Source organism: Plectropomus leopardus, chromosome 13 (genome assembly GCF_026936395.1).
Source record: "Plectropomus leopardus strain MGB_pleo_1.0 chromosome 13, ASM2693639v1, whole genome shotgun sequence".
In the NCBI taxonomy this organism is placed as follows: Eukaryota; Metazoa; Chordata; class Actinopteri; order Perciformes; family Serranidae; genus Plectropomus; species Plectropomus leopardus.
In genome coordinates, this window is record NC_142188.1 from 10,384,683 (window position 1) to 10,398,503 (window position 13,821).

The 13,821-nt window shown below is 37.5% G+C and overlaps 1 protein-coding gene across 1 annotated transcript; it reads left to right on the forward strand.

Moving 5' to 3' along the window:
• Window positions 1-2,248: 2,248 nt before the first annotated feature.
• LOC121954664 (transmembrane protein 26-like) lies at window positions 2,249-12,386 on the forward strand. The gene is made up of 6 exons (XM_042502314.2): window positions 2,249-2,610; window positions 3,882-3,978; window positions 4,398-4,487; window positions 8,235-8,443; window positions 8,681-8,760; window positions 10,015-12,386. Exons 1-6 carry the CDS (start codon window positions 2,420-2,422, stop codon window positions 10,314-10,316), a joined length of 969 nt encoding a protein of 322 aa, XP_042358248.1. The 5' UTR covers window positions 2,249-2,419; the 3' UTR covers window positions 10,317-12,386.
• Window positions 12,387-13,821: the final 1,435 nt, after the last annotated feature.

Genomic DNA, 13,821 nt, shown 5'->3' on the forward strand with positions numbered 1-13,821 from the left:
GTGATGCAAACTGAGATGATGATAGACAATTTGGAACAAAGACAGGAAAAGTCTGTCTCCTTTCCAAGGTCACAGGCCTTTCTACGGTTTCCTCCCTCCTCCACTGGCTGGCCAGATTGATTTGAATAGAAATCTACTCAGCATGCAGCCAAGTAGGGCAAAATGACTTGTGTGTGTATGTGAATGTGTGTGTGTGTGTGTGTGTGTGTGTGTGTGTGTGTGTGTGTGTGTGTGTGTGTGTGTGTGTGTGTGTGCGTGTGTGTGTGTGTGTGTGTTTGAGCCAGGGTAGACTGGGTCTGGCGTGTTATTTCCTGCATGGGGAGATTATAAGATATGTGATCAGACTGCATGATAGTGGCTTCAAGTCAGACAAATCCTAATGACTGATGAGAAATGTTAAATGAAATCTATGTTGTGTATATTTTTATATATTGTTAGAAATGTTTCTGTTGTTCAATTCAAAACTTTTCATTTACAAAAACATGAAAAAACTTATTGATATGTTGGTTAAAATGATGTATGTATTTTATATAACTATTTTTGTGCATTTATTTTATTATTTATTTTATTGTTTTTCTGTGGTGTGATGTTTTTGTTTGCAGGTATGACTTTCTGTTTTATGTATTATGAAATTTAAAATGTTTTGCTTCTTTGCATGGTTTTACAAGGTTGGGTATAGGAGCACAATTCAGAACAACAACTAAAAGTGTTTATGCGTATTTTTTTACGTATGTTACGTACGTGTTTTTACGTATAATTAATGAAGTACCACTTTGAGGTAACTGTGTACTCGTATTCACATCTTTGTTTATACTTTTGTTTATACTTCTATATTGTACTTTACACTGTAGTTACTTTTACAAATTAGAATTATATGATTATATGTAACATATATGATCCCTATCAGTTACAGTATAATAGGCTTTTATAGTACCTGCACATTGACAATAAAGATATTCATTCATTCAAACTACTAAAGAGTCTATCAAATTACTCAAATTAGCCCCAACACAACCAGCAACAATTAAAATGCATCAAAATCATCAAAACCTAATAATCCAATAAAATAATATATAATAATGTAGCAGGCTTTTTTACCTTTGATGTTTGAAGGTCCAGTGTGTAGGATTTAGTGACACCTATTGGCAGACACATTCATAACTATGTTGTCATTAGTTTATAATTAACCAAAATCAAGAATCATTGTGTTTTCATTACCTTAAACTGAGCCGTTCATATCTCTATTGTCTCCACAGTGTTGTTCTACAGAAGCCCAGAATGAACAAATCAAACACTGTCTCTAGACTGGGGTCGTGTTTTCACATCGGCCACTGTGTAGTTCTCCTTCACCGGTGTTTCACAATCTGCTCCAACACAGCTGATTCAAATGATCAGCTTGTTATGAGCTCCTGTATCTGCTTGATAACCAGCTGATCATTTGAATCAGCTGTGCTGCAGCAGGGAGAGATCTACAACATGCAGAACAAGTGGCACTCGGGGAAACGTTAGGCAGACGCTGTCCTACACAAATGACACACGTGAGAGGTTTCAGTTCTGCAACCTCACCACTAGATAGCACTAAATCCTGCACCCTGGACCTTTGATTATTAATTAGTTATTTAATTATTCTTACAGTCAAAACTATTACAATTTACAGATCTTGTGGAATTTAAAAAAAACACAATTAATGTTTAAGGCTAAAAATAACCTACAACCAGAAAATATTCAAAAATTGTTCAGTGATCAAGAGGGTGGTTTAAAGGGAAAATTTAATTTCAAAATGTATAGTAATAAGGCCTCTGTGTTTTAATTAGGCTACAGTTATTTATTACTTGCAATGAAATAATTTTACCTCCTGATAATGCCAAAAGGTATCCATCTTCCGCTGAAGCTTCCATGTGATTAAAACAACCTAAAAACAACCATCACATCAGTACTAGATTGTAAATGTAAATCCACAGCCTATAAATCACCCTACTTCAGGGTAAATATTGAGGTCGTAAATCAAAGTTTTCTGGACTCAAAGCAGCAGAGGAAGTGTGCTTGATGGTGAATGAGCAGATGATGTGATGCTGCCCTCTCCTGTACATTCAGAGATTTTGATGGACCCATGATGTCATCCATAAATCATTGAATATTTCTGAATGGAGCTCACTGGGACGCTTTGTCATGTATAACAGCAGCTTTGAGTCCTACAGCGCCCCCAGCCTCCACTGCCTGACCCCCTGTCAGGTAAAACTGGACGGGACTTGCTTTCTAGGCGGGGCTTAAACTTTGGGGACTTTGTTCGAAAAACTACATTCAACAGTTTTTCCCCTCTCTGTTTGGGCTGCAGACAGCCTGCTCTCTGGGATCTTAACTTTGAGGAATAGCGGTGAAAGCAGCAGTGCACGATACTGACCTGCAACCAGCCGGCGGGATGTTCCTGTTCAAGTTTATCTGCGCTGTTATCACCAGAGGTTTATTCATCCTCGTCTCTCTGACCGGCGTCTGGAGGGTGACATGGGTGAAAAAAGACCCCAGTTATTGGTTTTTGACTTTTCTTTTTTTGCCGCTTGTGGTTGAAATGATAATAACGCTGAAGAGACGCAAGGGGAAAGATTACAAATGGTAAGATGATCCATGCAAGTGTTTGTTTATTATTATATGATGCTCCTGAATTTAGTGTTTTTATTTATTGTGTAAAATAAACTGGTTTGTATTTAATTTCTTTGCTGAATAGATTTACTTTATAATGCATGAATAAATCAGGCTTTTGTTATCTTCAACGTTTTTATCCCTTCCCCCACCGCCCTAAATACCCTGCATCCTGCTTGTCCGTCCGCTGCTATTGTTAAACCGGTCCTGGGACAGTGAAGATGGGGTGGTACCCCTCTATGGCCCCAAACAGTCTTACTCCATATCTAAATTTAATCTGCAAACAATAGTCTGTATACTGAATTTTCTTGACGTGTTTAGGTTTTCTTTGTTGAACTCACAGTAGCACATCTTAATTTAACTTACAATAAAAAATAAAGTGAAATACATATGTTAGAAAATAATCCTTCCTTACAAGAGGCTATGATTTGTGTGGGGATATCTTGAATTAGTAAACTGAATGAAAAGTTATAATTAAATAGCCAGACCAGCACTGCAAGTAACTATTAATCTGTGTGGGGAAAAAGTATTTGTTTTACCTTTAAAAAGTGAGCTACCTTAAAATTTTAGAAGACAAGTTGAATCATGCAATCATACAAAATGGCCTCAACTTTTTAAACTGATTAAAATGAAAACAAATAGTTTCTTGTATTTAAGAGAGTGTACTTAAGAATCAGGATTTATCATATAGTAGGTTTTGACTTACAAGGAATGTGCTTTGGTTTTTGGTGCATCTGCGAAAGATACAATAAACATATTTCAGGGAAATAAAACCAAGGCAAAGTACTGAAACACTCAAAACCATAAGTGTAGAATAAAACAATACAATACAATATGGAAAAAAGACCATTATCATTATTCACTTATTCAATCCACATTTTTCTCGATGTATCATTTGGCTTATAAAACAGATCAGAAAATAGTAAATAGTAAAAATCCTGAGATGATATCTTCAAATGTCAACAGTGAACAATCTAAAAACCCAAATTATTTCACTTCAAATTTGTGTTTGAACAATGGTGCAAATGATTACTAAGTTGCAGATCATCTTTCAGCTGACTAATTGATCAACTGATTAATTGTTTGATCTTTAAACATGTGCAATATTTATTCACCAGGCCTTAAAATGTCAGAATTTCTTATTATGTGACTTTTTAACACAAAACTAACATTTGTATTTTATCCATTGTTCCCCCAAAGTGTCTTAATTAAGATGTGTTAAATCCCTGTTGGTGTTTTTGCAGGTTTTCTCCTCCTATCTTCCTGTTTCTTATCAGTATCATTCCCTCCATCTGGATCCTGGAGCTCCACCACCAGCAAGATAAAGTCAGCGACCCTCAGGTACTTCACACCAGAAACAAAAATATTTAGTCAGTGGCTGTCTGAGCAGTAAAAAGACACAAACACCTTTGAAACTGGTGCTGTATGACCAGAGAGAAGACAGACAAAAGGGCTGTGACATTCACTTTTGCACAAAACATAGAAAACCTACCACTACCAGAATGCCCTGCACAGCACTGGACCAATAAAGGCTCCCACTGGTGTGTGACATAATGCAAGCTTGGCCATTTTTCCATAGGAAAAATATGGCAGCCGACTAGAAGTATACCATAGTTCATTCTCACGTACTCCTCACAGTGTTATGACACAAAGCTGGTTGAAAATCAGCAAATTATCTTTTAAAGAATTAATTAGAGTAAAAAAAGTACTAGTAATCTGTGAAATTCAGTTTCTAAAAAGCATCTTTCGACTGTTTTCAGTGCAGTAAGCTCGACTCTTGGGAGAACGTGCGTAAGGTGATCACTCTGAACGAGACTGTGGGAAACAAGACATACCAGGACTATCTGAAGGTAGGAGTGACAGACTGGACAATTTCTTTAACTTGCGTTTTATACTAGGACATTTTATGATATACCCGAAAAGAAAAGAAATAAGCAAGAGTGAGAAAGATTTTCCAGTTTTGTTTCGATTATGTATTTTTGGGAATCACTCTGCCTTTCTGTGTTGTTTTCTCATACTGTGATTTACAGTTTAACCACACATTTTGACATCATTGTGAGGCTGCCAGGAAATCAGACTCCATTTTTCATTCCTCAGTTTTGCACATCTTAAAAACAAGTCTTAATTAGTAAGCTTTAGAGTTGGTGGTAGGAGGATGTTTACCTACAAAGACAGGCTAACCTTTTCTCCCCTGCTTCAAGTCTTTATGCCGCCAAGCCGAGCTAATGGCTCTCTGGCTGTAGCTTCATTTTAAACAAACATATATGAGAGTGGTATTGATCTGCTCCATCAGCTCTTGCCAGTAACCATATAATCATACTCCTCAAAACATTTATCTGTTCCTTTAACATGGAAATCTTTCTAATCTTCTTTGAAATGTTTCTCACAGTTCAGTTTTCTTGGAATAAAGTCAGCTGATTAAGAGCAGTGTGCTGAATCATCACAGTTAATGACACATTGCCTGTGTTGGGATTTTCCTGTTTGGAGACTTATGTTTCAAAAAAATGCTGAATTTACATCCATCCTTTGCATTTACTTGGTTCTCTTTCTCTACAAGAAATCTTGTCTTTGTTTAGTTTTAAGCATATAAAGCACCTTTGAATGAAGATGAGTGTTAAAATCATCAACTGATGCTCTTGAATTATGCATTTTGCCTATAATTTGCTGTAGAAAACAATATACTTTCGCACTCTCAAACTACTTTTTAGCTGTCTCCTCATTTTCTCAACTTTATTCAAGGCCAACGTTTTGCTCTTCAGTGGCAAAGAGTACAAGACCGGGTACGTGAGGTGGTTATCTAAATGCCAAAATCGGATTCAAACCAAACACCGAGTTAATGCGGAATCCCAGAGGAGAGTTACTCAGTAATTGAAGAGTGGAGTTTCGGACAGATTCCCCAATTGCTAGATTGGAGTAAATGCATTACAGGAAAAGATCGGAAGGCCGGATGCAGCCCCAGGGGTTAAAGAATTCAGAAAGAATCCACCAAGGGGAGAGACAAAGTATCTTCCCACAAATACAGATTCTGGGAAGAGTCGCCTCATCCCTGATGAAGATCTTGAGCCAAGGTCAGCAGAAATAAAAGAGTCAGCCAGTTGTGCTAATAACAGGCAAGAGTATGAAGAATCTTAAAATACAGCCAAGAGAATCAAATAAAAAGTTTTTTTTTTTAAATCATCGCTTGAATGCTGATTTGTTCAAACAGCCTCCTCATTTAAAATGCTAAATATTTTTGTTTCATCACATCTGAGAAGTTTCTCCACTTACCTGGTATAATAATATTTTGTATAAAAAGGAATTCAGGCATCCTCATTAAGAGGAGAAATTTAGGATGCATCACTAGCACCATCAGTTTGATAATTACATGCTTGAATGCTGCATTGCATTGAATTTCAGAGGTGTCTTGGGGGTGTTTCACAGTGTTTAATAACTGAAAGAAAAACAGAAGTTAATACCAGACATTCTGGAGAATACTTTCAGAGGTCTGATCGGAGCCAAGGACAAGAATTTCAATTTTGTTGTGATTTAATATGAGAAAGCTGTTAGTCATCCAAGCACTGAATTCAGCAAGACCATTATGTAAAGTAGCAAGACTTAAGAGGTTACCAGACTTTATAAATACCAAAAACTGAATATCACTAGTGTACGGGTAGTGAGGGATGGATGATGCACCTTAAAAGCAGCATTAAAAGAAGTTCAAGAATTGACCCTTGAGGAAGTCAACAGGTCTGAGAAACCCAACGAAACAACCAGGGGAAAACATTAACTGAACCAATTCTCAGATAAACTTGTAAAATATAAATATAAAGAAAGTATTAATAGCAGCTTTTGAATCAAAAAGAACACTAATGCAATGTCCCGCCCTGACCTGACAGCAACAGGGTGTCTAGTGCTGCAGGGGTGATGTCTTTATGTAGGTTGACTTGAAAATTAGAGCACTGGTTTCCTCATTAAAAAGTCAATGGGATTTTTTCACTGGATTTTGGATTAAAGCCAAAAGTAATCTGTGTGTCAAACAAAGGTTTATAACACTTAAATGATTTGCTAAGGGAGATAATCTTCACAAATGAACGCCTCTTTTATGATTTTTGAAGCATAAACGCAATTGCCAGAAGTAAAACACTTAACAGTAGGCTATAAATAAAAGAGCTTATGGTCACATGACTTTGACATCACCACCACAACAAGGCTGTAAAGCTGTGTTTGGCATGATGACATTCTGTTGTGTTATTTAGCCACTTATTAGTAACTTATTTTAGGAAAGGTAAAAGCCTCACTGTTCCCGAGTGGGGCATTTACTGACATGTTTTATGTCTTTGAACAAAACATGAAGATGTCTTCAGTTTACAGCCACTGACTTCAAGACGAAGGAACCAGAAGTGCAAACATACTTCCTCATTCCTGCGTTTTAGGACTCATTCCTCATTCCCTTGAAGAGATTTCTTTATTGTTTTGCTTCTGTGTAAAAAAAAAAAGACAGATCTGAGAATAACCCCAAGAATGCAAGATGTAGAGCAGCATTGTAATCAACATTAATAACAATTGAAGTCATTAAAATGAGAGGGCGGAGATTTCCTTCATTAATAATCGGAAGAGCTTGAAAACCAATGGCCACTGACAGTAAGAGGGGAGCATTTAAAGTGGCCTCTATAAACAACATCCAGACCACCACACCCAGTTAGCTCGGGGGAATTAGAAACCCTAAAAACTTGTTACAGCACACCTCGAAAAACTGGCTGCAAGCCTCAGCTCTTTACTGTGTTTCAGTTAAAATAATAAAGTCCACATTGTGCAAAAGGGGAATTATTATAGGATAAGTGTGGTCTTATTATATTTTGCATTTTTGTCAACAAATCCCATTAAAAACAAAGTAATGAACAATACAATTTTTACTATTGACAAGTATTGTCTGTGAAAGATTAATATAGCTTATTTCTCTGGTCCATAGACGTATTAGCATGAACACAGTATTATTTTGATGCCACATACACTCATTAGCACACCGAGTGGAAAACTGTCCCCATTAAATCTTCCTGTTTGATTAACTACAGTGCCCAAATGGAATTATTAAGGCATTTTTTTAAAAGATTAAGGTACATGCTGTATTTGAGACCCATTTTTAAGGATTTATGTCTTTGGGGTAGGGACTGACTAAGACATTGTTGGTTTCGGTCTGAAAATACCCAAACTAGAAAAGTACACGCAGTAGAGTGCTGATTAAAAAAAACAAAAACTGGCATCTCCTAAAAGCTGATTAAGAGAAGTGAGGAGTCAGCAGTTAATGATGATATAAAACAATCAATAGAACAGATTTTCAACAATTGTGAATTGTCGCAGCTATGAGAGATCCTTTAGCATAGTCGTAAATGTGCACACACAAACACAAACACACAACTAAACTCACATGATCCCCAGAAGCGTAGCAGAGAAAACTATAGCAAGGATTTTTGCAATGATATTTTCCAAAACCTAGCAGTACTGTATGAGCTGAAAGCGATCTGCATATTAAGGGCTAACATGATGATTCCTTACTGAGATCCCATTAACACAATAACATTGTCGACAAAGAAATAACTTTCAATCTCTTTCTTTACCAGAATTTTAACCAGGTTTTATCAACTGTCTGTTCCAACGACTGGATCCTGGCTCTTCATCAGATCCTGCTCATTCTCCTCATTGTGGGGAAGTGGCTTCTCCCACTGGGAGGCGGAGTCACGCGTGACGAGCTCTCGCAGCTTCTCCTAATTTTTGTCGGCACTGCGGCCGACATCCTCGAATTTACTAGTGAGACGCTGTCAGATGTCAAGTGGGTGGCTAATCATGTTGGTTGTTAATTATGAATGCTTGATAGCTTTATGTCTGAGCTCTGTATGCAAATATGATTACGTTTATAAAAAAGTTATCTAATATGTGTCCCAAAATCAGTGTATTAACAGAAATAAGCATCATCTTATCAACATTTTTTTAAACCCACAGGACTGACTTTGACTTTTTGTGTGTGTGTGTGTGTGTGTGTGTGTGTGTGTGTGTGTGTCTTTTCCAGAGAAAACAGCCCTCAGCTGGTCTACATCATCTTAGCTGTATGGACTTGGAGCATGCTGCAGTTCCCCCTACATCTGGCCGGTCAGTTTGTGTTTGTTTCTCAAACCAATAACTTTGGTGCTTATTAAGCAGTTACAGCCGTGTGTTGTTTCACATAACCTCTTCCCAGTGTGGGACAATCCAAACAATTTGTTCAAACGTTTGCAAAACATTAGGAAAGCCAGCAGCATCCAGGCCAGTGCAGTAAGTAAACAGTGAGAAGTAGTTGGGTTGAAATTGCCCGTCTGTCTCCAGCTTTGTCAAATTATTAACCCAAAAGTCTGTTTTTACTGCCTGAGCAATAGTAATGTCCCTACTTTTAGACATATAGTTTTAAAAAAAACTTACCACAAAAATAAATCACTAACAGGAAGGGTGTTGTTAATGAGTTTGTATAAATGTCTTTAGGAGGAAATCCTGTCTTGCACGTTCATCACATGAATAGATTTGGAATGACAAAATCTCAACTTGGCTGATAAGAGAAAGCCATTATCGGGGAAGAGCCAAATAGCAACTTTCTGCTTTCTGCAACTTATTACACTGAGCAGAGACAAGAATGTGAACCCGCCTGCGTGAGTCTGAGGGAACAAAGGATAGTGTTTCATGAAAGAGAGCAAGAACATTATAACGCCATTAGAAACAACGCAACTTTGTTCTCGGAAAAGACGACCCCCACTAATGATCTCAATTATTCATGACCCAAATAAATTATATATGGATATTGAGGTTCTTATAGTTGAACTTTTACATGTGCATTTAAAGTCATAATGCATTTAGAGCACTTATCAATGCACAGTGCTCAGTTCCTCTTTCTTCATTGTTTATAGTTTGTCTTCGCTCATGTGGGTGTGTCTTTCTGTTAATGTTAGAACAGTCAAGTCCAGTATGTTTGAAAGCCATGCAAATACTGAATGTGTTGACATGCATTTGCAACATTTTCATCAGGGCTGGAAAGTACTCGAATAGAATACTCAAGTACAGTTTTTTTAAAAGTATAGTATGTCGGATTTTCATAAAAACAAACAATATATAGTCTCATACTTAAAAAAAATCTAATAAGAATGATTAGAAGTCTCAGTTAAGGATATTACCAAACTCAAGAAAAAAAAGGGAATTTTAAAGATTCCTTGATACAAAAGCAACAGTGACAATGCAGATAAGCACTGTCACACAGTGAGAAGCAATAGAACAAGCAGATGTTATGTGGATAGAGCATCTAGCTGAGGGTTATTGAAAAAAACTAAACAAACAAGTGTTCCTTTGTCTCTAACCCTCTATCATTTTGTCTCTTTAAAGTGGTGAACTCCAAGAAAGACGCAGAGGGTGAGGAGGGGGACCAGGAGCAGTCCCTCTTAAGTAAACACAGCACGGACATGTGGAGCATCGTGGAGGCCTTGTTTATCCAGGACGGGCCTTTCCTGGTGGTCAGGCTCACTGTCATGACTTATTTCGACGTCTTCCACCAGATGCTGGTGTTCTTTGCCATCAAGAATTTCCTGGTGGTCATACTGAACTTTTATAGGCTGATTATTATATGCCAGGACTTTAGACCTTCTAGGAGCGGCACCAGCAGGAGCAGCCCCATCCCATGTGTTTGACAAGTCATCTCACGGTTGAATCGGGGAGATGGACAGTTGCTACACCTGAAGTTTGAGCACAAAAAAAATTGTTTTGTTTTCTTCCTACCCAAAACTGTGAACAAATATTTTCTATACTTGCAAGGTGATGCCAAGTTCACATTCGACACTTGACTCATTTTGAAGTTCATTGACAATCCCTGTGGAGCTAACCTCAGAAAAAACACTAATGTTTATTCAGTATTTAAATGTGACTTTGTGTGCACAAAAATAGGCTAAAACCTGGTTTTAGTCATGTATTAAGATGCCTTACTTTTCAGACTGTACCTGGTCTGACATTTAAAAAAGGGGGAAAAGCAGGAAGCAGAGTAGAACAGGAAAAGGGTGTGGGGGTCCAAGTGAAACATACCACATGTAAACAGATAATGTACATTACTAAGCCTGTCAGCACAATAAAATGAACAAACGTAGTCCCAGAGCACCACCGGTGCAGTGCCAGCACCTACAGTAACTGGAGACAGGCTACTGTTTAGATAAGGATTGAAAATTTTCTAACAGTGACAACAGGAAGACAGAGAGATACATGATATGACAGAAGGGACTGTAAAGTGTTGGCTCAAGCTGAGAACAAGGGACCACAATTTCCTCATCTTAACCCATACAGGACGCTGAAACTAAAACTGAAAACATCTGATAGAACTTTGATAAAACCAGTATATCAACAATGGATAAGGAAGGAACAACTTTGATCATTTTGGACATCTGAATGGGGAACTATTTTTCCAAACTTTGATTGATGGTGTTTTGTATCCCTCATATAATCAGCCTTTAACGCCATGTAACCTGGATTGATATCAGTTTTCCCGTGCTATATTTAGATGCCTTCTACAAGCTATTTGACCATTTGATATCTGAGCAAATTGTTTGCTTTCTTTGGAAAACACAGGAAAAAAGGCAATGACCAACTGGGCAAGAACAGCAAGAAAATAGTAAAAGATGACGCAAACAATTACCTAAAATTTCGTTTTAAAAAGAGGGGACAATTATTATTATTATCAAAAATAAAGGAAAAAATGTCCTGAAAACTATATTCATTACTGTGTAGAAGTCAGCTGGTCTGCACATGGAACTGCTCACAGCAAGGTGTGGATTATGTTGAGTAGCTGGGTCATGATTTCTGGAAAGAAATTGCTGCTGAGTTTTTCAAATGTTTTTTATTTTTTGGCACTTGGAGCATCACAAGCTGAGTGCCATCTGGTTCCATTATATTAGAGAGAAGGTAGACATCTCAAAGGCCAGTATCTCCAACACTCTGCAACTCACACCAAAACAATCTGGATTCATAACTAGCTCTACAGGTAAGAGGGAAAATATGTATTTTTGATTTTGTGCTGCATTATGTATTATTATTATGTTTTTATTCATATTCTTGTACTTTATTTGTATTCTTTAATCCTCTTTACTATGTAAAGCATCTTTGAGTTTCCTGAAAAGCAGTCTATAAATAAAATTTATTATATTATTATTATTATTATTATTATTATTATTATTATTATTATTAGTAGTAGTAGTATTATCTGTCCCTTAAACAAAAGACCAGACATGCTATCCACAGGTCAAAAAATTAATTAATTAATTGGATGTTATCTCAAAGTTACTCTATGGCCTGTTTTGACTGATGGTTATAACTCTGTGACGGGCTAAAGCCTGCAATATCTTTAAAAATAAAGAGACACATAAAATTGCACTCAGGTAATCAACTCAGTGTGAGTTGTATGTGTGTGTGTAATATAACCTTTAGAACCATTAATTATTGTAATCTTTATGATGCCAAAGAATCAGTATGATATTGACTCCCTGGTTTAAACGAAGATGTTTCATAAGATAACCTCTGCACAAACAACCTCTGCACAAATGTGAATTTTACATGTTACTATTGTTTTTGTCAAGATATCTTTATTTTTGTCCCCCGAATAGCATTATATTCAGGGTTGTCCAAGTATTATTTTCACCATAATATAATCATAGTTATATGTTAATGTATCTGTGACTGACAGAGTGTAAATAAAACAATCCAAATTAGCGGCCTCACATTTGTTTATGATTATTTCAAATTTACCTGTATTGTTGCTTATGTGCATTGTACACAAACAGAAACATAAATACATACTTATCCACTAATCCAGAGATACTCAACGTCTGAATTTGGTCCCTAATAGGATGGGGAGTGTCCCGCCAACCATTTTCTAATTCCCATGCAAATAAAATAATTCACACGGACCAATTCTTTTTGAACTTTGAATTTTAAAACGGTCAGAGTGCATAGAAAAGCACCACCATAAGACGCACCTCACCTGTATGTGGCTCCTGCCACAGTCTGCAGGGCTTCTGCCACTGACTTTTACTTGTTTATTCATTTTATCTGATAAATATTATTTGAGCAATATCAGATTTGGTCAAATATAATCACAGCCGTGATGATACACAGTACAACAGCACTACCTCAGTTCAACAGTTAACAGTTCAACAAGCGTAATTTATTAGTGCACACTAATACTCACAGCAGAGTATGATTTGCTAGTTTTATTTTTTTTGGCTCTGCCAACACAAGTAATTCGCAACTGCTGGAAGTGACAGCTGTTGGCTAGCAACACATTTTTTTTTCCTGCAGCTAGCCTGCTACTTTGTGTTAGTTAGGTCTACAGGTTGTGCGCAGAACAGCTGCTTAGTATCAAGTACAATTATCTGTGTGTTTCCAGTGAAATAAGTTATGTGTCTCTCTCGACTTGCCAAGGTGAGAAGGAAGAATTCTTACCGGCTCATACCTGAAGTCTCCGTCACCTCCAGCTGCCTCACCCAGCTGAGGAAACTATGGCTCCTGTCGCCAGTGAAGGGAGAGGACAGGTCAACTTTAGAGTCCTAGAGTGTCTGTCAAACATCCTCGTATAAAAGGCTCCTGTCCCTGCACCACATAACATAGCTGTGAACAGTCTTGAAGCTCCATGCGGGGGCTAGCCAGCTAGCTATACTGAGGCAGCTAAGCTAAAAACAATAGCACAGGTGAAGGCTCCATGTGACCACAGAAAAGCCCTCAACTGAGCGTCCTGGGTTCGCCTAACTGGATAACTAATAAAATAATAAACGGGACGGAAGACGGCGTGACAGCTTCAACAGCAACTGCTGCCCTTTAAATTTTCTTAAACCAAAACTCCCACACATGCATGAGCCCTGAAAACAGTGGAAGTTTCCCCCACTACTTTATTTCCTGCTATACGGCAACTCAAGAGGGACACACAGAAGGCCTCCAGTCTACAGTAAAGTTAAATAACTACGACCGTAAAAACCCCCTGGCGTCGCGGATCACGTCGGCGTAAATACATCACGTGACTTTTTCAAGACGAGTAGCACAAAAAGTAGGTCACCTATATGTATATAGCTTAAATATGTTATTCTGTATTTCAGGGCACAGACCAAAAATGTAACAAATCTCATCTCATTGTAGTCTGTCTGATGATAATAAAAGCTT

Bases quoted from the DNA above. Each gene is read 5' to 3' on its own strand.
- LOC121954664 (XM_042502314.2), top strand. From the start codon at position 2,420: ATGTTCCTGTTCAAGTTTATCTGCGCTGTTATCACCAGAGGTTTATTC. The intron at 3,979-4,397 runs GTACTTCACACC...GACTGTTTTCAG, and splicing joins ATAAAGTCAGCGACCCTCAG to TGCAGTAAGCTCGACTCTTG. The intron at 8,761-10,014 runs GTCAGTTTGTGT...GTCTCTTTAAAG, and splicing joins GTTCCCCCTACATCTGGCCG to TGGTGAACTCCAAGAAAGAC.